At 43.9% G+C, this 24494-nt stretch overlaps 1 protein-coding gene across 7 annotated transcripts in view; it reads right to left on the bottom strand.

Moving 5' to 3' along the window:
- Nucleotides 1-801: 801 nt before the first annotated feature.
- Nucleotides 802-24494, bottom strand: part of SERPINB6 (serpin family B member 6) — a 50770-nt gene continuing 27077 nt past the window's right edge. For 6 of the 7 annotated variants that reach the window (XM_070515706.1, XM_014834973.3, XM_070515707.1 and 3 more), the window contains exons 2-7: nt 15852-16026; nt 13010-13159; nt 9844-9961; nt 8938-9080; nt 1578-1733; nt 802-1336 (exon numbers count right to left, since the gene is read on the bottom strand). In XM_070515706.1, coding sequence (XP_070371807.1) covers nt 932-1336; nt 1578-1733; nt 8938-9080; nt 9844-9961; nt 13010-13159; nt 15852-16016 — 1137 coding nt within the window. In that variant the 5' untranslated portion in view covers nt 16017-16026 and the 3' untranslated portion in view covers nt 802-931. Of the gene's footprint in view, nt 1337-1577; nt 1734-8937; nt 9081-9843; nt 9962-13009; nt 13160-15851; nt 16027-16824; nt 16914-24494 lie in introns of those variants that run through there. The other variant, XM_070515708.1, reaches the window with a different exon arrangement.

Here is a 24494-nt window from a genome sequence, read left to right as displayed (position 1 = left end):
GTTACAGGGAGTCCAGGCTCTGATGATCACAACTAGGTCAGTGGAGAGTCCTGTGGCTGCGCCCTGGAACACAGCACCGTCCTCCCACTTGGAGCTCAGGCATTGATCGGTTCCCTATCGCTGAGCATGGTGATCGCATTTCCAGCAAGTAACCCAGGTGGCCGCAGAAACCTTAGCTGCTTCTTTTGTTTCTAATACTTGCAGACTCTAGAAAGTCATCTGGTGTATACTCCTGAAGTTGTCTTCTTAAACTACATTACCATGAAGGGAACCTGCCAATCATCTCTGGCCTCTGGTAGCAATTTTAAACTTTCAGGGAAAGTGGACGGCTGTGCATTTGAACAGGTGTGTGACCACAGACCCCATGAAGCAAACCACGGTAAAAGCAGAAACACGCAGGGGAAACAGGACTGAGTGCTCGTGGGTCTGAGTTACCTGCTCTCCCTGCCTCTGTGCTGGCTTCCCGGCTCCCCCCAAGGGCCTCTGAGACCTGCTCCTGCAGCTCTGCGTGGCATCCATTGCACCCTGTTCTCTCACTAGTAGTGCCACTGAGTAGAGGAGAGAGAGCCCCCATTTATCCTCCTGTGTGTGGAGAAGAGCAGCACAGCCAGCTGTGAGAGCGACAGTCTGTCCAAGGTGAAGACCCAAGGGGCTCACGCAGGGGGGAGGGGGGAAGGGCGGTGCCTCTCAGAGCAGGGGTGATGTGCTAAGCAGCCAGTGCTGCGCCTGCCCAGGTGACCACAGACCCCCTGAATGGCAACTTCAGATCCTAGAAAACATTTGACATGCAAACACACAAGATTTCTGACCACTTTTTATTTTTAGATTGTCACCAAAGGTCACTTTGGGTTGCAGGCACATTGTGAAGTGTCAGAGGAAAAGTGGGTCACAGGAGACAGAAGAAGGGCTCTGCATAGTGCCGACCATTTCCTTACGGGGAGGAGAATCGGCCACAGAAGAGAATGCTGTTGGTCTTGCTGTGCTGAATAAAGAAAAGGAAGGGGTGGTCAGCACAGAACCTGGGGATGATTCTTACACATCGCACCATCATGATGGCGGCAGTGGCGGCTGCGGCCTCTGTGCCTTCCTCGTTGACTTCCACAAAAGACTTGTGCACGACTTTGGACAGAAACAGGTCTGCCCTAGACGACATTCCAGAAAAGTCTGCCCTGGCCTGCTCGAAGGCATCAGTCATGCCCAGACTGCGAAGGACAGCCTCCATGTCGTAATCCTCCTCCAGCTTAAATCTAGGGAGGAACACTTCCATCTCTGTTTCATCCATCATGTCTGGCCTCGTCCATTCTACGAATTTCTCATAAGTAAGTTCTTTTTCCACCTAGAAGAAGAGAGTTGAAGATGTAAGATGTAGCACAGCGCTGTCCAACAGAACCATCTGCTACGACGTGAATGCTCTGGGCTGTGTGGTACGAGACGGCAGTGGCGGGCGGTGACGTTAGCTTCACCGGGACGTAGTGAAGGCCTAGATCCAGGGTGCTGGGGAACGGGGAGATGCTCAGCAGCAGCTCAGACATGATTCCCGTGCCATCACGGCACTGTTACTGTTTAGCAGTCCTTACCGTTTTCAAATCAGTGTTTTCATCCGGAAGCATGATGATCATATTCAGCTCTTCGCCGACATAGGGAAGCATCAGAATTTGGGTGAATATTTCTCCTATGTAGGTCCTTTTAAAGGTAGATTTCTTAAACATCATTTGCACAGGTTTCTCCTCATTCTATGAAAGAAACAGAGAAACATTAAGTTGAAACAAGACCCAGTTGACACAATGGACAAATTCAACACAGTTGGGCACTCTGGGCCCCTAAAAATACTTTCCTGGCTTCCAGGACACCACATGAGTCCCCTCTTCTGCCGGCTAGTCTTCACTGCCTCAACCCTCAAACCCTGGGGTACCCAGGGCTCAATCTTTACACTGCTTTGCCCTTGGTGATCTCATTCAGTCTTGTGACCTTACAGAGAATTCTCGAATTCTCTCTCTAGCCCGGACCTCTTCCCCTGAATCCGGACTCATATATTTCACTGCCTACTTAATACTTGTATCCGGACATAAAAGAAACGTCCAGTGTCACATGTCACACCGGTCTCCTCGGATTCCCTTCCGGGTCTGCTCCATCTATAGTTTCCCCCATCCCACTTGATGGTGACGCCATCCATCCCGTTGTCAAAATCCTAGAGTATCCTTGACTCCTGTCATCCACACACCACATCTGACTCATTAGCAGATTATATTGGCTCTACCTTTAAAATACAACCCAAATCCGAACTGTCCTTTCCACCTCCACTTCTATGAGCCTGGCCCTGGGTCGCTGCGACAACCTCCTAAGTGGTCTCCCTGCCCCTGAGCTCCGCTCCTACAACTGTTCTCAGCACACCGGCCAGTGGACCCAGCAATCACCTCCTAAGTCAGATCGCATCCTGCGGGCTCGGAAGGGTGAGTGAAAGCTGACGTCCTTAAAGTGATCTGTAATGGTGACAAGAGCTCATCCCCACGGCCTCTGGGGCCACGGTCCCAGGGGCCCCTTGACGGTTCCCAGGGCAAACCAGGCCATTCTATCTCTGCCCAGTAAGCTTGTCCCCCAGGACCTGGAGAGCACACCCCCTCGCCACATTCTAGTCTCCACTCAGTGCAGACGCTACCCTGGAGCTGTGCCCCCAACCTCTGCTCTTCCTCTGTGTCTGTCTCTGGAACACTCCCCCCATCTCACACGCTCCTCTTTTCTTATTTACGCTTCCTGTCTCTCCCCCAAGAAAAGGTGACTTTCATGAGAGGAGGGACGCTTCGCTGGTTTGTACACACAGTAAGAGCACCCAGCATGAAGCCTGGCACGTCACTGGCCCTCAGCCACATCTGCTGAATAAATGAACAGACAACTAAAGGACAGGAACACTGAAAGGGCCAGGAAAACTAACACATCGTACTAGAAAAAACTGCATTTGTCATCCCTAGCCAGAAAGTTAGAAAGGCCAGAGGACGGCGACCACAGCCTACCCAACAGGCCTCCTCAGCTCCTGGCTCCTGGGTAAAGTAAGACTAGCAGCGCCTGTGAATTTACTGAGCCCCAGGTGGCAGGCACAGTGCGAGGTGTGCTGCAGCCTCCAGCTCTCTGGCACAGCACACAACTCTGTACTGAATGGAAAAAACCAAAGACACTTCTGTTTCTGCTTTTTGTCTGCAGCTCCTTGAGGTTTACCTGCACTAGCCTCAGCCAAGACAGCCCCCTGTCCTTGGCTGCCTCACTCACCTCCTTGGCCAGCGATTGGCACACTTTTTCTGTTATGGGACAGATAGTATTTTCAGCTTTGTGGGCCATACAGTTTCTGTCACAACTACTCAACTCCACTGTTGTACAATGGAATACATAAACAAATAAGCATGGTTGTGTTCCAAAAAGATTTATTTAAAAAAATAGGTAGTGGGGCGCCAGCCTGGTGGTGCAGTGGTTAAGTTCGCAGGTTCCGCTTTGGCGGCCCGGGGTTTGCCGGTTCGGATCCCAAGTGCGGACCCACCCACCACTTAACAAGCCATGCTGTGGCAGGCCTCCCACATATAAAGTAGAGGAAGATGGGCATGGATGTTAGCTCAGGGCCAGTCTTCCTCAGCAGAAAGAGGAGGATTGGCGGCAGATATTATCTCAGGGCTAATCTTCCTCAGAAAGAAACCAAACCAAACAAACAAAAATAGGTAGTGGGCTGGCTTTGGCCTGCAGACATAGTTTGTCGATGCCCGCCTTAGGCAGTTTCTCCCACTGCACCTCCAGGGCCCAAAGACTCCATCTTGTACAATAATGGGATCCAGAGTGATGCCAGCATCATGGCACTGGGCATTGCTCTCTTTTTGTCTCCCCTTTGATTTACAACTAATAGGACATCTATAACCACAAAAAAAAAAGTGCATCTGCACAGCATATCAGGACACCCAAGAGAGCCAACCACCTGAAAGTGGGGGGACTGGACTGTGTGCAGTAGTCCACACCCTCTAGGTTTGTGTAAGTACACTCTGTGATGTTTACACAACGATGAAATCGCCTAATGATGCATTTCTCAGAATGTGTCCCCATTGTTAAGAAACGCATGACTGTGTATGCCAACAAATTATATAACCCAGAAGAAATGGATACATTTCTAGAAACATACAACCTACCAAGACTGAATGAGGAAGAAAAGGAAAATCTGAACAGACCAGTAACAGGTAAAGAGATTGAAACAGTAATCAAAAAACTCCCAACAGAGAAAACTCCAGGACCAGATGGCTTCCCTGGAGAACTATATCAAACATTTAAAGAATAATTAACACCAATCCTCCTTGAACTCTTCCAAAATATCAAGGAGGAAGGAAGATTTCCAAACGCATTCTATGAAGCCAGCATTACTTCGACACCAAAACCAGATAAGCCTATCACAAGATAAGAAAGCTAAAGAGCAACATCACTGATGAATATAGATACAAAAATGCTCAACAAAATATTAGCAAACCAAATTCAAGAACACATTAAAAGGATTGTACACCCAGGTAGGATTTATTCCTGGGATGCACGGATGTCTTCAACATACACAAATCAATAAATGTAATATATCACATCAATACAATGAAAGATAAAATACACATAATTATCCCAATAGACGCAGAAGAAGAATTTAACAAAATACAACATCCTTTCATGATAAAACCCCTTAACAGACTGGGCATAGAAGGAACCTGGCTCAACATAATAAAGGCTATATATGCCAAACCTATAGCTAACATCATACTCAATGGAGAGAAATTAAAAGCATTTCTCTGAGATCAGGAACAAGGCAAGGATGCCCACTCTCACAATTCCTATTCAATACAACACTGGAAGTCCTAGCTAGAGCAACTGGGCAAGACAAAGAAATAAAAGGCAGCCGAATCAGAAAAGAAGAAGTAAAATTACCATTATTTGCTGATGATATGATCCTATATATAGAAAATCCCAAAGAATCAATAAAAAAACTGTTGAAGTTAATCAATGATTTCAGTAAAGTGGCAGGATACAAAATCAACATACAGAAATCAATTGCATTCCTCTACATTAATGATGAAGCATCTGAAAAAGAAATAAAGAAAACTGTCCCATTCATAACAGCATCAAAGACAATAAAATACTTAGGGATAAATTTAGCCAAGGAAGTGAAAGAGCTCTACAATAGATATTACAGAACTGCTGGAAGAAATCGAAGATGACACAAACCAATGGAAAGACATCCCGTGTTCATGGATCAGAAGGATTAATATTGTTAAAATGGCCATATAACCCAAAGTCATCTACAGATTCAACACAATCCCCATCCAAACACCAAAGGCATTCTTCACAGAAATAGAAGAAACAATCCCAAAATTTGTGTGAAACCTCAAAAGACCCCAAATAGCCAAGGCAATGGTGAGAAAAAAGAACAAAGCCAGAGGTATCATGCTTCCAGATTTCAAACTATACTACAAAGCCATAGTAATCAAAACTGTACGGTACTGGAACAAAAACAGACGTCAACCAATGGAAAAGAATAGAGAGCCCAGAATTAAACTGGCATATATGGTCAACTAATATTTGATAAGGGAGCCAAGAATACCCAATGGGGAAGGGATAGTCTCTTCAACAAATGGTGCTGGGAAAACTGAAGAAACACATGCAGAACAATGAAACTAGACCCCTAGCTCACATCACTCACAAAAATTAACTCAAAATGGATCAGGCTTAAACATAAGACCTGATACCATAAAACTCCTAGAAGAAAATGTAGGGAAGAAGCTCATCGATACAAGTCTTGGTAATAATAGTACAAACAACAAAATCAACAAATGGACTATATCAAAATCAAAAGCTTCTGCTCAGCAAAAGAAACAATTAACAAAATGAAAAGACAACCTACAGAATGGCAGAAAATTTTTGCAAACTATATAAGGTTTGCATATAAGGATAAGGGGTTAATAGCCAAAATATATAAAGAACTCAGTCAACTCAATTAATAACAACAAAATAATAATAATAATAATAACCTGATTTAAAAATGGGCAGAAGAATTAGACATTTTTCCAAAGAGGACGCCAAAATGGCTGACACATGAAAAGATGCTCATCATCACTAATCATCAGGGAAATGCAAATCAAAACTACAATGAGGGCCAGCCCCTGTAGCCTAGTAGTTAAGTTCAGCATGCTCCCCTTTGGTGGCCCAGGTTCGGCTCCTGGGTACAGACCTACACCCACTCTGTTAGCGGCCATGTTGTGCTGGTGGCCCACATACCAAAAAACAGAGGAGGACTGTCACAGATATTAGCTCAGCGTAATTTTCCTCAGTTAGAAAAAAAAGACTACAATGAAATATCACCTCACAGCCACTAGGATGGCTATGAAAAGGGAACCCTTATACATTGTCGGTGGGAATATAAATTGGTCCAACCACTATGGAAAAGAATATGGAGCTTCCTCAAAAAATTAAAAGTAGACCTGTCATATGATCCTGCGATTCCACCTCTGGGAATACATGCAAAGGGACTGAAAACAGAATTTCAACGAGATATATGCACTTCCATGTTTATTGCAGCATTATTCATAATAGCCAAGATATGCAAGCAATCCAAATACCCATCAACAGATGAAGAGATAAAAAAAGATGTGGTACCTATACACAATGGAATATTATTCAGCCATGAGAAAGGAAGATGTCTTGCCATTTGCAATGACATGGATGGACCTTGAGCACATTATGCTAAGCAAGATAAGTCAGACAGGGAAAGACAAGTACTGTATGATATCCCTTGTATGTGGAATCTAAAAAAGTTGAACTTGTAAAAAACAGAGAGTAAAATGGTGGTTACCAGGAGATATGTAAGAGTGATGGTGTGTAAGGTACAAACTCGTAACAAGTAGTAAATAAGCCACAGAGATCTAATGCACAGTATAATGAATGTAGACAATAGGAGTGTACATAATTACATAATGTGATAAGTATCACTACATTGGCAATTACATCTCAATACAGTCACGTGCCACGTAGCGCTGTTTCAGTCAACCACAGACTGCATAGATAACGGTGGTCCCATAAGATTAGTATCATACAGCCTAGGTATGCAGTTGGCAGTACCATCCAGGTTTGTGTAAGTGCACTCTCTGACATTCAGTGATGAAATCGCCTAATGACACAATTCTCGGAACACATCCCCATCGTTAAGTGATGCCTGACCGTATATAAATGTATCAAAGTAACACACTGTACATCTTAAACTTACACATTATTACATGTCAAATTTATTTGATAAAAAAACTATACATATATAAGGATCCAATCTTAGTAACTGAATGACTAAATAAATATAAAATTGTATAGTAAGTTTCATCTTATTTAGAAATAAAGGAATTAAAAGGAAAATCTGTAGCAACTCAAAATCTGCCTGCTGTCAGGCACACCCTCCCCCATAGGCCCTCAACACCCACTGCAAACTGTCTCCCGCTTGTCTTTCTCTACTACAGAGACAAGAAGGCAAGACAGAAGTCCTCGCCTCCCGTAGCTAACGGAAGCCACATGAAATGGTTCTGGCCTAGCAGACATACAAGGAAGGTTTCTCTTTCTGAATAAGACAGCAGAACCTCCACAGGAGCAGGCTTTGATCTCACCCTTTGTCGATCCCCCTTTCTCCTGCCCAGACTGTGGGTGCAATGACTGAGCCATCCTTGACCATGAGGAAGCAGGCCATGTGCTAAAGATGGCAGAGCAGGGAGAGAGCTGGTTCCCTCAGAGCGTCCCCCCAGAGCCACAGCAGCCCCACTCTCCATGCACCCCCAGGTCCCTGCTAGGGGAGCACTTCTAGGAGTTAAACTACAGTGAACTGGTGTTCTGTTACTTGTGCTTGAAGAAAGTCCTAACATACATCTTGTTAAGGACTGATTTCAAGAGAGAAATAATTTAGCCAGGGGAAAATAGGCAGTTCATTTCAGAATAAAGCTGGAAAGAAAATATATTTCTTGAGAAACTGAAGGTTCAGGCTCAAGTCGGTCTAGATCTAACTTATGGTCAATGACCAAGAATAGGCTGTAATCAATCTATTCTGTCTACTTCGGTGTATATGCAAAAATGTCTACAATTAAAGATAAACACAAAAGAAAGAATACACTGGATTCAGTGAGAGAAAGATACAGGGCCACCAGCAAAAAACATCTTCAAAGCTGGAGGGAGCTCGACTCAGTGTCTAGCCTACACACATGCCCTTCTGTTTGCTTGTTTCTTTAAAAAAAAATGGTGCTTGTCTTATCCTTACTATCAAAGAAGACTGCAGACCGGCCATCTGTTCAGTATTTACTGAGCACAACCACATGCCAGGCATTTGTAAGACAGCAATGTGCCCTCAGAGGGCGTTCAGCACTGAGAAAACAGTCATTCAACCACTGCAGTGCTGCCATGGGGACCCACAGGGGGCAGGTGACAGCTCAGGGGAGGGGTACAGATACCCAACTAGGGGGAAGGACTGGAGGGAAGGCCTCCAGGCGCTGCTGGGAGGGAAGGAGCATACAGCCGCCGACGGGAAAGAACACGGAGGAACGGCTCTACAAAGAGCCTCATACATCACATTTTGGCGTTTGAACTTTCTCCCAAAAGTTCTGGGAAGCCAAGAAGGCCCTTAAGCCTGAGAGCTACACCATCAGATTTGCCATGTAGAACACCTGGCAACAGTATGGCAGGTGATATGGGGAGCCCGGCCTAGGCATATGTAGCCACCTTTGACGACACAGAAGAGGAGGAGGGCGAGAGAAAGGCCCCAAGGCTTGCTGGGGAGCCGGCTGCTGGGCTGCCTAAGACTGCGTAAAGCACAAGTTACTTGAGGTGAGACTTCTCACGTGTTTTAAAAACCAATGGGAACACAGGGACTGTTTCCAAGAATCTCCTTTGATATTGCAAAAGATTCACCTTGCTGACTTTAAACGGTCTTTCCTTGGTCTGCTGTTTGTCAAACTGATCATCCCAGTTTCCTTTGAAGTAGATGGCATTCACGAGAATCAGCTTAGTCAGCAGGTCCACTGAATCTGAAGACAGTAACTCTGTAATTTTACCTAAAAGAAGAATGAAAAGAACCAGTTAGGCTAAAAGAGCTTCCTGATGCGTGCATCGGGGATGACATTCAGAGTAGGCCATCTCCTTAGGTAGCCGAGTGCACAAATAAAGAAGTTCACTATCCCCTAAATATAACCATGTAAAGGGATATTTGTCCTCAAAACAGCAACAAAAACTTAAAAAGCTCTGGTAAGAAAGATACCATCACTTCAATAAAACACAAAAGGAACAAAATAGCAGGATGAATTCATAACACACACGATAGAAAGCAATGCCTGGTGCCTATGACATAAAGAAAGAAACTTAAAGGATGGTCACAAGGTGAGAGGCCGCAGCAGTGTAAACAACAGCTGAAGGGAAGACCTGCAGGGGGAGGGGGGGTGGGCCAAGCGCCCTGCACTGACGCACGGGGATCCGCAGAGGATGAGCATGGGGCAGGGGGCAGCTTGAGACATGAAGGGCAAATTTTTCTTTATGTGATGTGTGAAAAGAAAGACTATTAACATTAACAACAAAAAATTCAAGTGTGGATTGTTCTGGAAGATGTATACCAAACATTAGGAGACATCACAGATATAGTGAAAAGAACAGGGAAGAGCTAGAGAAAACATCGTACACTGACAACATTTCAGAAGCAGATCTTGTAAGTTTACAGTTATTTAGAGAAAAAAATCATCCTTGCTTTCATCTGATGGGCTTGTGAAGGAACTTTAATAAGATTGATTAAAATGCTATTAAAATAGAATAATAATATATTTTCACCTTCTGTCTTCTTGGCTACCCAGGTGTTTATGTGTTTTCTGGACTCCTCTGTAGCACTGATAAAGTCAAGCTGTTCCATCTCTGCTTGGTAGAATTTGTGGCAGGAATCTTTAAAAGACTAGGAGATACAGAGTGACAATCGCATGGCCACAAAAATAATTAACAGCTGATTTCTTCATTATGCCAAATCAGAACATCGATAATTTTAGGATTTACATACGTAATATACAAAAAAAATATAAGGAATTAACCTAAAATCCAATTTCTCAGTTTTCAGCTACATTTAATTTAGCTTATAAACTAAGTAAAGAGTGGTCTGAATATCACATAAACATCATGAACGGCTGGCTGCTTTAAGGGAGGAGCTGTGCATCAAGGAGGTAAGAACGGAGACACTGAGGTGAACAGCGACAGTCGGTCCCTCCTGACGAGCCAGTGTGCTTGCTGAGCCACGGCTCCCTCTACGCTTCGCAACAATGGACTGTAAACAGGGCCTGCCGTCCGTACCATGCGGGGAAGGGTGTAATTCTACCCCACGACTTCCACCATATGTTTCTGCGATGAGGGAAATGTTCTCAATCGGCACGATCCAAAACTGTGCTGCCTGCAGCTACTGAGCGCTTGAAATATGGCCAGTGCCACCAAGGAACTGAGTATTTAACATAGTAAATGACACTGAAATTTAAGTAGCTACATGTGTCCAGTGGCTACCATTTTGGACGGCTGAGTTTTAGAGTGTGAGTGAGTCTCAAAGAAGGTTTAAACTATATTTTGTTAATAGAGTGTATGATGACAAGGATATTAGGTTGAACACCCACATTATCCACACAAAAGCAGAAAATTTGATGGAAAGTGAATGGACTGAAATAACTAATTTGTTGACAGGCACTATGGAATGGTTTCCCAGTCTTTGTTCTGAACAGCTTAGGGCTAAATATTTAATTCCCCTTTTCAGGATTGTTTTCATATTACAGGATTTCACTTTCCCCTTCAGCATAGCATTAGACAGCCAACGTGGCACAGTAGCCAGGAACACAAGAAGTCCCGTGACTTCTCAGCTGTGTGACCTCAGAAAAGCGGCCTTGTCCTTCTAAGCGTCCTTGTCTCCATTCAGTGAGGACACAGCGCAGCCTTCCTCAGAGGGCCGCCCTGAGGGCTGGACGAGTTCCCATCAGCAGCACCGTTGCAGGGACGGTGCCGAATCCCCTGCAGGCTGCAGACACCGCGCTGGTGACCGAGGGGGATCGTCCCATTCCACCCTCACACAGTTCACGCTTTGCCAATTTTGCTGCTCTGTTTATTGATCAACACTCTCAAAAAAATTTTCAGTCTCTCAATCTAAGAAAATAGTCTGGAAGCAAACTGGTCACTCACATATTGACAACTTGCCACACCCTGTGGTGATTTCTGTAAGTTTTAAATACATCTGAAAATAACTGTCCGCTGTTTAAGTTACTATTTTATAAGCAAGGACTAATCAAACTAAAGGAGTATCTAATTATATGTTGCAATTGGTATTAGATTCTTAGGATACTAAATTAATGAGAAATAATTGGCAAATATTTCTAATCTATTTTATATTCTAATATCAAAATAACATTTTAAATATCAACATTTTTCTTAAAATAGCTGCCAAAAAAAAGAAAAATGAAAGAAGATCAGCTAATCTTTGTGTTTATTCGAAGTTTTGTTTTTCTTACCTCAGGCTTATAAAAAGACAACCATAACATAGATAGTAACTAAGACTGATACAAAATAAGTAAAACAAATTGTAAAAAAATCACACCGGGGTATACAAATCTTACCAATATTTGACCTCATGCCTGACAACATTCACTTTATACCAAGTGTTTTAAAACAATTAACGTAGAGTCAGAAACAAGTTAGAAAAATAATGAAAAAAGAATCATATAACAGAATGATTGATATCTCAAACATATAAAGAACTCATAAATCAATAAGACACAGAGCCCAACAGAAAAATGTGCAAAGGATATATAAATAGGCAATTCTCAGAAAATGAGATGAATGTTCAATAAACATAAGAAAAATTGTTCAATCTCATTAATAATCAAAATTTAAAAGGTTAACAACATGCAGTGTTGATGGTGGTGGGTGGAAATGAGCGCCATGCTCATATTCCTGAGAGAATGTAAATGGTCACAGCGTTTTGGACAGCAATTTGGCAATATTCACGAACACTTCAAGGCTTCACTGCCTTCTCCCTTCTACAAATCCATCTTGGAGGAACATACACACACAGCACAAAACCACGGACAAGAACATTCACTGTCTGCATGGCCCAGATTGGACGCAACCGAAATGCCCCCCAATGGGGTAATGGCATCTACATTACAGGATGTCCGTACTTAGAATTCCAGATGAAGTCAAGAGAGGGAGGCAGGTCTCCATACACTGAGATTAAAAGAACTTAAGACACAGTGTCAGATGAAAAGAAACAAATTACAAAACAACATGTACGGTATAATGCCGTTACATAGGGAAAAATCCCACAAAACAAATTTCTGTATGTCCAGGGGGGTATACATCAAAGCTAGAAAAGCTCTTACACTGGGGAGGGGAGAAATGGGAGTGGAAAAGGGGGTGTGAGGACTCCTGCTTTGTCTGCTTTATTTGCATTTTATATAACAAGAATACTCAGATATTACTCGAGTAGTTTTTGAAAAATGAAAAAAATCACGAAAGCATTGTAAATAAACAGAACCAGCATATTTAGACGCATAAAAACTTTAAAAAAATCTGTTGGAAAAAACAATTAAAATATTTACATGTGTAAAAAGTTGAACAAGTCTTACAATGTACAAAAAATTACCAATACGTGAAAAACAATGATTGGAAATATTCATTTTGAACACTTTAGTTTTGGCCAATTCATCTCGAATTGTGCTATGCTCCATGTTAGTCCCTTCATAATTATCTCATTTAAGTTTCACAAAAATCTGGACGTAATTTGTTAAAAGGCTCATTTTACAGAGGATAAAACCAAAACAGAGTTAAAGGAAGTGCATGAGGTTAGCAGACGGGGCTGAGTTTGCGCCCATCTGAGTGAACTCCCAGCCCACAGCCTTCTGCTCCGCACGCAACCCCGCCCCTGCTCGCCTTGTTATCTCTGCTTTCTTAGTGAAAAACAGCAAGTGTGACTTACTGAGAGGAAATCATAAGACTTTTCTCCAAAGAGCCGGTTGGCAGTTCTAAGCAAGTACTGCGTGCCAGTCCTGTTAACTTCACTGAGAAGCGACTGGAAACCCTGGTGGACATCTCCAACTTCACCACTGCTCTTACTTAAAGAAAGCACCTGAAATCAAAAACAGAATAAAAATGCACAACTTCAGTATGCCTTGAGTTCAGGAAATGGAAACAACACTGAACTCAGCTTAGCATCTGTCCAGATCCTCACGACAGCTCAAAAGCCACCCAGGCTCCCTGCCCGGAACACCTCCTGAGGGAGCCAGAGCCTTGCCAGTACGGGCAGGAGCAGAAATGCGTGCCAGGTCCCGTGTGCTCACTACTTGCAGTCTGTCTGCAAGTTTAAGGCTGCCAACTGGGCCTCCCGTCTCTCCAAACACAGGCCACTCTTGATACCAAAGTTGCAGCCTCTCCCCATGTCCTTGGGTCTCAGCTGGCCCTGTGACTTTATCTGACTGACAGAATGCAGGACAAGAGATACTGCTACAGGCCTGGCCTTAGGAGGCCTGGCAGCTCCATGTTCGCTCTCTCGTACCCCAGCCACCACGGTGTGAGGAAGTCCAAGTTATCCTGCTGGAGGCCCCGCAGAAAGCCCTGGAGAGCTGACACCACAGAGGGAGAGCACTGGTAGGAGGACAGAGGCTCCAGTCAACAGCCAGCACCAAGGACCCAGAATGTCACAGGGCCTTCTTGGATCATGAAGGATCCCAGCTGGCACTATGGGGTCAGGCCACAGAATCCAAGAAATAATCAGTCATGGTTATTCCCGGCCACTACGTCCTGGGAAGGTTTGTTCTGCAGCCATAGAAGATGCACGCATCAAGCCAGATGTGGAGTTCTAAGAAACATAACGAAAATCCCCAACAGCGGCACTGGCTTTGGACCCACACAGCTGGCAGAGGGTGGAAGGAGAGGGAGTGAGGAGACTGCGCACAGAGGCTGGAAGGACAGTGAGGAGATTACTACTGCAGGCTGGAGAGAAGGAGCTGGTGGCACGGACTGCACAAGATCTGGGGACGTTGACCAGCAGTGATTCCCCAGTGCATCACGGAGCTGGCTAAGGAGATGTCCAGGAAGAATGGGGCTTTTTTAGCTGCGTAGGGTAAAGTACGGCAAGAGCAAGATGACCCAAAAAAGGAACTGTTTCATTTCCAAGCAGAATTTAAAGGACACATTTCCAACCTAGGACTTGCTGGGTGGAAAATAAAAATGCTTCTCATTCCCAGCCTCTCCAGCTGGCAAATGATTCTCAAAGTAAGAAACGGCCTCAGGACAGAGGTCAAATCCCAGGCATGGGTCTGAAGAGTGGGATCCAAATCTACTTTGTGAAACTTTAGAAAGGTTAAAGAAGTGCCTCATGGACCCTCTTGGCCAGACAAAGGGGCTTCTAAGCATCTTAAGGACATTGTCCCCCCGCACCCTGACTCCCACCCAACACAGAGCATCCTGCCTCACACAGGTCTGTGCACGTGCTTTTGTCCAATGAAATGGAATCTAACTGGCATACAGAAATCCTACAACGGTGTAGAAGAAACAATCCTGCCCGCCCCTTCGCAGTGGACTTCCAGCCTCCACCAGTGTGAGGAAATAAATTTCTGCTGTTCCAGCCACTCAGGCTGTGGTACTTCCTGTAATGGCAACCCTATCAGACCAAGACACCTCCCCCACCATTTCGGAAGGGACTGTCCACTGCGGTTTTCCCTCCTCACCTCACCTCTGTATGTTGGGGGGCAGATAATTTGTCTCTTTAGTTCACAAAGCTCTGTACCCAAAGCAGCGTACTGAGGAGCCTCCACAGCCCTGCTCCTCCTGGACACCAAGCCAGAGCCTGGCCCACGGTGGGCTGAGACTCCGGGCTCGTGGGAGGGGCAAGGGCCCCTCACCTGTGGGAGGGCTGTGAATCATCAGGGGCCAGAGGGCAGGCTGTGGCAGTCATCATTGTCCCCAGGAGCCATGCCTTCGGTGTTCGTATCCTCACGCAGCCCCTCCCAGGCTGACTCTGGGCTTGGCCACGTGACTGGCTTCAGCCAGTGAGGCATTAACAAGCGTGACAGATTAGAGGCTTGATACACACTTGCACATTCAAGCTTGTCCTCTTGGAAGCTGGGGACTGTGCTGTAAGGAAGCCCAGGCCACCCTGCCAGAGAAACGCCATGTGGAAGGCCCAGGGGACGAGGCAGCTCATGGAGGGGGCCACGTGGAAGAGGCTGAGGCCCCATACCAGTGACCCAGCTGGGGCCAAGACGATCAAAGCAGTGCCCGACCCACCAAGAGTCACGCTACGTAAATCGTCATCTTAAGCTGCTGAGTTTTGGCATAACGGTTACTCAACAACAAATAACTGAAATACTACTGAAAACATTTTTGGCTGACAAGCGCCAGTATAAGGTTTTACACTTAAATGAGAAAACCAAGATAGAAATTTCTAACAATCAAAAAGCAGTTGACAATACCCAAAGAATATCACAGGACTCAACCTGGACCTTGTGACTCTACATTTGCTCACAAGCTTGGGTACCAGCTACCAGCGGACGGTGAAACCACTCATTCTTCTGAGTGGAGCACAGCCCTCCGTCCATAACAGGTCAGAGGTACTCACCCTGGGGGCTCGCCCAGGACTCAGTGTCCTGCCCTGACAACTCTCTGTCCACACCCCTGTGACACTAGCAGAGTTATCTGGCAAGAGCAAGTTTTAAATTACGGAAGACTTAAATTAAAGGGATTTGAAACACGGAAGGCCAGCTCAAATGACAAAGAAATAATGACGTTTACTGTTGCCAGAAATGGCTTCAGGTACATACCTGGGACATCTGGGCAGCGGTGTTTCCCTTTGCCCCCATGAAGACCATGGCCAGGGCAGAGGAGATGCTCAGGGGTGAGAAAAACACATTTTTCGAGTTGTCTTCACCCAGCTTTTTCAAAAGGTTTAAGGCAAAGGTGCCATTTGCTTCTGATAGAGTATCCATGATAGCAAGCCTGAAACAATGGATTTAAAATCAGTGTCACATGAATATAGGCTTACATGTCAACTGCAATGCACTCTGTTATCTGGTTCAATGAGCAAATAGGGACACACACAAAACTCTCTTTCTCTTTGGGGCCCTCAAGATTATTTTGTGTGTTTCCAGTGTTAAGTGAAAAGAAATTGAACAGTTATGTCTAGAATGTGATCCTGTTTTGTTGGGGGAAGAAATCAGGGGGACTTGAATGTGACACAGAGAAAGTGTGGAAGGACGCCTACCCTACTGCTCACCCTGGTCACTGCCTGGGGGATGAGGAAAGGGGTCCCGGCTTCTGCTCCATTTCTGTATTGTCTGGTGTGCTGTACGGGATTTTACATATTATTTTATAATTTAAAAATCATTCAAAATGAGAAATCCAATCACAAAGTCACAGAAGAAAAGACAGCTGAATGTTTTATAATGTGAGAGAGAAGACCCCCTTTCAGGAGGACCTGGAGCCTTCAGATAAAAGATAACTCAAACCACACAAAAGGGGTATGAAAGCCTTAAAAACAAGCACTTCTGACCCTCAATTCTCCTTCCAGGAAACTTTTACATGTGACAAAGCCCAAATCTAAGGCCCTGTTCCCAGGCCCTTCTGCTGCCCCCAGGCCCAGGCCCTCCTGCCCATCCCAGTTCTTGGACCCGGAATGACTTGATTTCTGCTCCCTGTATGAGTAAGGGGCTATACCAGACCACCTGTGTTCCCTCCCCTCTTTAATATCCCGCAATTGTTAACATTAAAGCAGAAAGAGAAAAACTTTAGCTCAACCTTCAAAGCCCACAGTGAAGTCAGTAATAGCACTCTGTCTCTCACTTAGAAACGACTGCTGTTGGCCGTTAAAGGGAAAATTATATCCATGCCCTATAAAAAAGGAACAATAAATCAAGGATGCCCTGGAGGGTTATCCAAGACATGCAGGATAATCTTATAGCAGAAAATGTTAATCATGAGAGAATTGAATAGCCCACTCATGATAAGGGTCCTTAAATCAAACAGGAAATGATGCTTCCAAACTTCCTTAATGTGACAAGGTTTATCTACTTCTGCCACCATCACCATCACAGATGATAAACTATGGGAGGTATTTCCCTTGTTTCCCACACAGGAACAGGATGTCTCTTATCTGACGCTTGTGAGCTTTGTGCTGATAGTTCTGGCCAAGGCAAATACAACTCATGAAACCTAATGAGAAGGAAAATCATCAGAAATAGGACGAAATAAGAATAATTGGCAAACTACGTGATGGAATACCTGACAAGGAGCCAGAATCAATGAAATACTCCTAAAACTGATAAGACAATGGAGTAAAATGGACTCCAAAGGACATTAGCAAATTTACAAAAAAAGAAAAACGCAGCTAATTCTATTAAAAAGTTCTAACTTCAGAGAAAATGATAAATATCCTTTTTTGAGCATACACTATGCGCTAGGTCCTACATTAGCACTTTTCCTAAAAGATCCTTACAACCCTATGAGGCGGGTTGAGAATATCAGCATTTGACAAGCAAAGAAATGGGGCCTTAGTTCTTTAAGTGTCTCCCTCTGTGGTCACAGGGCTGCAACAGCAGAGCAAGGGCCAGAAACCAGGTCTGTGTGGCTCTGGAGTCCACTCCCTCAATCACTATGGCATACAGCCTTCCAAAAAAAAAAAAAAAGATATGTGGAGAACAAATTAAAGTACTTTTTAAAACATGAACTTTGAGAGTTCAAAAATCATTAATTTCCAATACTGACAAAGTAAGATATGTATTCCCTCTTACAGTGTGCAAATAATGGTGTGAATTGGTACACCAATATTTCTAGAGTGTAATTTAGAACTATGTAAAAAACAAAGGAAGGAAGAAAAGAAAACACAAGAAAACATTCATACCATCTGAACCAAAAATTCCACTTCTAGGAATTTCACTAGCTGTAAAATTCATAGGTACTGATAAAAATATTATGCACAGAAACAACTACTGAAGCAGTTCATATGCTGCAGGAAAAAATCTTTAAGTGCCCAACAACAGAGAACCACTTAGATTCTGTCACATCCATGGTGGGGTATTAATGAAAGAATTAATTTTTTTTAAATCATAGTAATATCATGGGAATATACAAGTTAAGTGAAAAAAGGTAAAACCAGAAATACAATTTTTCAGTCTTATCACATAAATTAGGAAGAAAAGTACATAGCATAATTTTTAGACAGAAAGAGTAGAAGGAAATATTGTACACCAAATGTTTCTGGATTATGGGTAATTTTTATTTTTTTTATATTTTTCTGCATTTTCACCTTTTCTACAACATGCCTATATTATTTTTAGGGGTTTCTTTGGTTAATTTTTTACATGAAATTAATACACATGCACCAAGTTTAAAACCAGATGGTGCTAGATGTTACAAAGGACACCGCTCTTACCCGGCTGCCCTCAGCCTTCCCCATCCCCAGGTCTGCGGGATCATGACTCCGTGGCACTCAGTGCTAAGCCAGGCAGTGCACTGGGAATGCACGTCCTTACCGACACTGCCTATCCTTACGTTAACATTGCTCCCCCCTTCTTTAGTTTTCTGTGTACCTATGGCAAACTTCCCCAAATGTGCTACAGGTCCCTCAGCCCTTTCAGTCGTTTCTCATGTGCTCAGACCCAAGGAATAACCCACCAGCCCCTCCTCCCCTCCACAGCCCGTTACCCTGCTGGTGAGCGCGGGCATGCTCGTCCCCAAAGAGGAATTCCCACAGCCGGGACAACCTTCCCTACTAAAATATTTTAGTTAACAGTCAATTAATTGTTTGTCAGTCTGTTTTCTCAAACAAAACACAATGCTTACACAGCAAAGAAATTATTTTTTTCTTAAATATTTAAGCATTGATTACATATTTTAATATATCAGTTTTTAATGCTCTAAACAACTTTTAAAGCAAACTTACATATTTCACAACCAAACCTTACTAAACATTTAAGCCTCTATAAACCTAATAAATTAAGACTTACAAATACTAGTAAGCTAGAATCACCTAAGACTTTCAAACATGTTTAAAAATACACAAAACAGTACAATGGTTACGACACTTAGCACACAGGTGTTAACACCATGGGTTTATTTTATCTTTGCTGTGTCTTTTTATAGCTTTCCTAAGGGGACAGTAATGCTTATCTGAATGGTTCTCTGGGGCTAAATTAATCTTAAGGGCCCGGGCCAGCGCACACAGGCTGCCTGGTCCATCCCTGAGCCACCCGGTCTGTTTCTCGGAGCCAGCACTCCGAAAGCCAAGCACTTTCGAGGAGGGCAGCTGGGAGCTTCCATTGCCTCCTCACTGGGATTTCACAAGGCCTCCGCCCAACACCAAATCTTAGTTCCTTGTAAACCAGCCTCTTTCCTGAAAATGAAGTATCATTTGAGTTTTCCTCCATCTGGGTTGTATAACCCAGAGTTCTATCATATAACTTGGCTATAAGTCTTTTAGCTTAATTTTTAGGCGTTTAGGTTCTTTTGTAACCAATCTTCTTACACAGTAATCACAGAGGAATTATCACACAGCACTTCCTCAAACATTATTGAAATTCGGTCTTTTTAAAGCTCATTTTGTTTGCCTCCTCTGAACTTATTAATGGACTCATGGCTTTTTACAAACAATATATTTCAATTAGCTGATGTTTGTTTTCTGCTTGGTGCTCAAATTGTCATAACTGGGCTAGTGGGGTCCTCTCTAAATTGGTCACTTTATCTTGAGACGTTAATTTCAAACATCCTTGCTTTACGGCAACAACAGCTTACAAACCCGTTTTGAGTTTTTTTTCCAGTCCAAAGACAAGAGGTGTTAGCCTCTCCCCTGGTTTCCTTTACTGGAGAAAAGCCATACAGTACAAACTCTGAATCTTTGAGGAGCCTGAGCTTGGGCGCTGTTGTCAGGCCGCAGCACGGACAAAGCTGGAGAGATGTTCCCTTCCAAGTCCCTAATACGCCATGCTGTGAAGGCGACTGCCGCCTCAAGTTTTTATACACCTGACTTTTCTAAAACATCACTGCACCTAGAGGCGTTCATCTGGGCTGCAACTGAACTGCCCTGTCTCTCGTCACACTCACGCGTCCACCGCCCCGTTCATCAGCCACAGCATCGACGCCATTCCACTTTGGACCCTCTGCTCGTCAGCGTGCAGCACTGCTGTCTGCTCTGGGATAGCCCTCCGCCAGTGAGATCTTTTCGGTTAGACCCCAAAGAGTTCCTGCTTCGTGGTTCCCTCCCTTATTCTGATGAAGCAGACTGTCCAGGAGCTGTCCAAGACAGAATACGTATGTTCTGATTTCTTGCATGTCTGAACTGTCTTTACTCCACCGTTCCATATGACTGACAGTTGGGCAGGGTCTGGAACTGGCTGCGCGTCCTTCCACCTCTGACTTTTTGAGGCATCGCTTCATTGCTTCCCAGTCTTCATCTCTGCTGTTGAGAAGTCTGACGACATTCTGACCCCAGTTCCATCCCTCACCCTCTTTGGATGTGTATGGAATCTTATCCTTACCCCTGATACTCTGAAATGTCACAATGACTGTCCTTCTGATGGCCCAGTTCATTCATTTTGCTGTGCACTTGGGGGGGCTCTTTCAATGTAGTAATTCAAGAAAATTTCCCTTCCTCTCTGGGAAAAATTTTTAAGGCACTTGTGAGTTTCCTCCCGACTCTGTTCTCTTTTTCTGCACCTCCTATGGGTCAGGTACTAGACCTCTTAGACTGAGCTCATTGGGTACTGCCCAAGCTTCTTGAGTCTCGGCACACACACAAACTGCTATTTGTATGGCGCTCTGGGATGGGCAGGCCTGCACACTGCCAAGGCAGAAAGCTCTGCTCGGGGCTTCCCTCTTGCATTTTCCATCACAAAGACATTTTGCTCCATTTTCTGGAAGACATTTATGACTTTATCGTCCAATCTTTCTACTGATTTTTTCTAATTTCAGCCATTCTATTTTTAATTTCCAAGGCCTTCTTGTTCTCTGCTGCTGTGTCTTTCCTGCCTTCCACTGCAGTTCCTTGGAGAACGTCAATCACAGTCTCATTGAGTTGCCCTCTGCTCCCCACTTCATCTCTCTTTTTCTGGGGTATTTTTGTTATTGTGGTTGGTATTTGCTTTGCTTTATTTAGGTCTCTCTCTTTCACACATAGGCTTTCCACAAATGCCTGACAATTCTTGATGTCAGTCATATTTAAGAGGAAAACACAAAACAATGTTGGTAATCCTGTTTCACTGCAGTGTGATCAAGGGGTCAGTAGCTTTTTTGTTGAGGAACCAGTAAATGGAGGAACCCTCTGGTAGGGCTGCTGGTGGTGTTCTGGAAGCGGGCAGGGTAGGGGCTGGGGAGTTTCTACTGGATCTAAACCCCTGGTTTCAGCCCGTTGCCTGGGGGTCCCTGAGTTTGAGCATCAGATCCTGTAGGGTGAGACCTGACCTCCTACTGGATGGCTGGGTAAGGCAGGGCGGGTGGTTGTCTGCTTGCCAGGGTCGGGGACGGTAGATGGGGGTCAAATCGATCTGTCAACACACTTTGTCCCAAGGCCCCGTTTTGCAGCCCAGCAGTTCACGCCTGGCTCTTCACGTGCTGGGGCCTCCAGCTGAGCCTGCCAGTTCCTTCTGGGCTGTTCCCTCCACTGGCACCAAACCTCCTCTAGTCACCTTCCTCCTCCAAAAATCTCTGACATCTCTTGTCCACTCTGTCTCCTCTCTCATTTTCCCTGTCCTCATGTTTTTAATGCTTTACAAGACTCCTTGACTCATCTTAGCAGAGTGTTAGGGGAGAAAGAAGCTAAACATATATGGTCCCAAATTTCAAACTATTTTTGTGAGCAGAATAAAACAATATTCTAACGTCTAAGAGCCATTTCTTCAGCTATTACCCAGTCCCTCTTTTAATTGTGAAATAAATGCCCAAGCATTGAGTACCATTTATTAAAATCCTTGTTTGTCCCAAAATATGAATTTGAAAACACCCCACCACTATTAAATAACCCTAAAACAATTTTCACTAGCACTTTGCAATAATATATAAATTCTTAATAAAATCAATCATAAAAAATTAAAGAGATCTTAATCCTAAAAAAGAAAGAAGAATAAACCCAAATTTAAACAGTTTACCACTTACTAAGATATACCAAATATCAAAGAAAATTATAAGCAATCTGATGAGAATTTATATTGAGGGATTTCTCTTACCCATTCAAGGAACACACCAGTGATAAGGATGCACATCTCACAATGTGTGGGGGATTGGAATTGGCCACCTCAAGATATGTCTCTAGGGCATGAGGATTATTTGGGGCTGGTTGCTTTTAAAAACTGCAGACAGGAGAGAAACTTTGAAAGGGAGTAATTACCCTTTGTAGGAGACATTTACATTTGTAAGGGAAATCTCCATCTGTAAAGGTGTCTCCCTCTCTGTACCAGGAAGAAGGGGGATGACCACATCTCTAGAAACTCTTATCACTGCGTAAGGCAAGGACTTAAATCTGCATAACCTTACTCTTGTTTACTGTGCTTTTCTGGTGATCTCCCACAACTGACTCTCCAACCCCCAACATCCTCCTTTGTAGCTGAAGATGGTATTTAAGATGAGAACCTCTGCCATTTTAGCGAGTTACTCAGTTTGCCTGAGTCTTTCCCCTGTATACGTGTTATAAAGCCTTGTTTGGTTTTCTCCTGTTACTCTGTCTCATGTCAATTTAGTTCATCGTCCGGCCAGAAGGACCTAGAGTGGGTAGAGGAAATGTCTTCCTCCCCTACAACTGCAAACTCAACACCTATCAATGGCTTTCCACATCCCGAGGTCTTTAGCTTCAGTAGGTAAGACACCAAAGTGTCTTTCAGATACACACATACACACAGATATGCACAAAATTCATTATAGATTTCAAAATTATTTACTGTTTTAACAACAGTGTACCTTTTAAAAATAAAAGTAATTTAATCATGAACATAAACACTGAGTATTAAGGTTTTAATAATCACTTTTTAAATATGTGTATATGCATGTGTACATATAGAAAACAAGTCTAACAAATCTATCCTAGCACCATATTTTTCCCTGTAGCATCACCAATAACTTTGAGTAGTTAATGTTCATAATTGCTTTTATTCAACTGATTGAGTCTTAATAACTTTTTAAGGTGTTATTACTTAACTGTGCTTCTTGCCTTAAGGATGCCTTAATTTCCTACAAAACTTAACCATTTAAAGATTGGTTTACTGGGACTTGAGCTCCTGCTTTACCTCTGTCTTCTAATGCAATGTGTGTGTGTCTGTGTGTTTAACTTCTCTGAGCAGCAATTGTCTAACATGTAAATTGGATGATTCCTTCTACTTGATAAATTTTCTGTGAGGGTTAAGAAAACTAATGCCTGGCACACGGTGTGTATTCAAAAAACAGTGGGGAGAGGAGCCAGCCGAGTGGTGCAGTGGTTAAGTTTGCATGTTCCACTTCGGCGGCCCAGAGTTCGCTGGTTCGGATCCCGGGTGTGGACCTACGCATCGCTTGTCAAGCCATGCTGTGGCAGGCGTCCCACATATAAAGTAGACGAAGATGGGCACGGATGTTAGCTCAGGGCCAGTCTTCTTTGGCAAAAAAGAGGAGGACTGGCAGCAGATATTAGCTCAGGGCTAATCTTCCTCAAAAAAAAGTGGGTAGAATTACACATTATTTTCTTTCTTCTGATATCTAGACCCAATCTCAGGTCCAAGAAGCTTGGAAATGTAAGGTGTATGGTCTTCCCTGGGGTTTTATACACTTGGTGTGATGTAGGGTGACAGAAAAGAATGGTGATTCCATTCATTCTAATTTCATGCTACTGTAACTGGCTGGAATTAACTGTAATACGCTGAATTGTAGTAAATGCCTTGGATTGGAATTGGCCTTGTATGACTTTAAATCTTAGTTTACATGGCCAAGTATGACTAAAACTGCACCCTTTCTCTGTAATGGCATAAAGTCAAGGACGCAATTAGTCAGGGGTAGTCATCAAATACTGGCACACACCCTCTACTACTGATAACAGCAGTCATTCATGCTAATCACCGGGCATATTATTTACCCCTGCAACACAATGCTGCAGGACCTGACCCAAGGTTACTGTCCCATCTCATACCACCACAGCAGTCCTAAACCACAGCAGGGAGGAAGCCGCAGGAGGCCTCGGGTCACATTCCTGGCATCAGGTACAACCAGGCCCCAGAGACAAAAGTGCCAAGAGGACCCAGCTTCCCCCTAGCATCTGAGTATTCCCAGCATCATGTGACTATTAACTTTCCACATTTCTCTTTTTCCAAAACTGAGCTTTATGGGGGGGAAAAAGAGAAGAAAGTAACAAGTGCCAATTTCATCTAGCATGCAAACCCCAAGTATGATTAAAAATCTTCCCCATGTCCTCTTAGCACGGAAGACACCAAATCTTGTAATAGTTTCCCCGAGTTAAA

Source organism: Equus asinus, chromosome 8 (assembly GCF_041296235.1).
Source record: "Equus asinus isolate D_3611 breed Donkey chromosome 8, EquAss-T2T_v2, whole genome shotgun sequence".
Classification (NCBI taxonomy): domain Eukaryota; kingdom Metazoa; phylum Chordata; class Mammalia; order Perissodactyla; family Equidae; genus Equus; species Equus asinus.
Note: the sequence above shows the minus strand (reverse complement) of the source record. Positions and strands in the feature narration are given on the sequence as shown.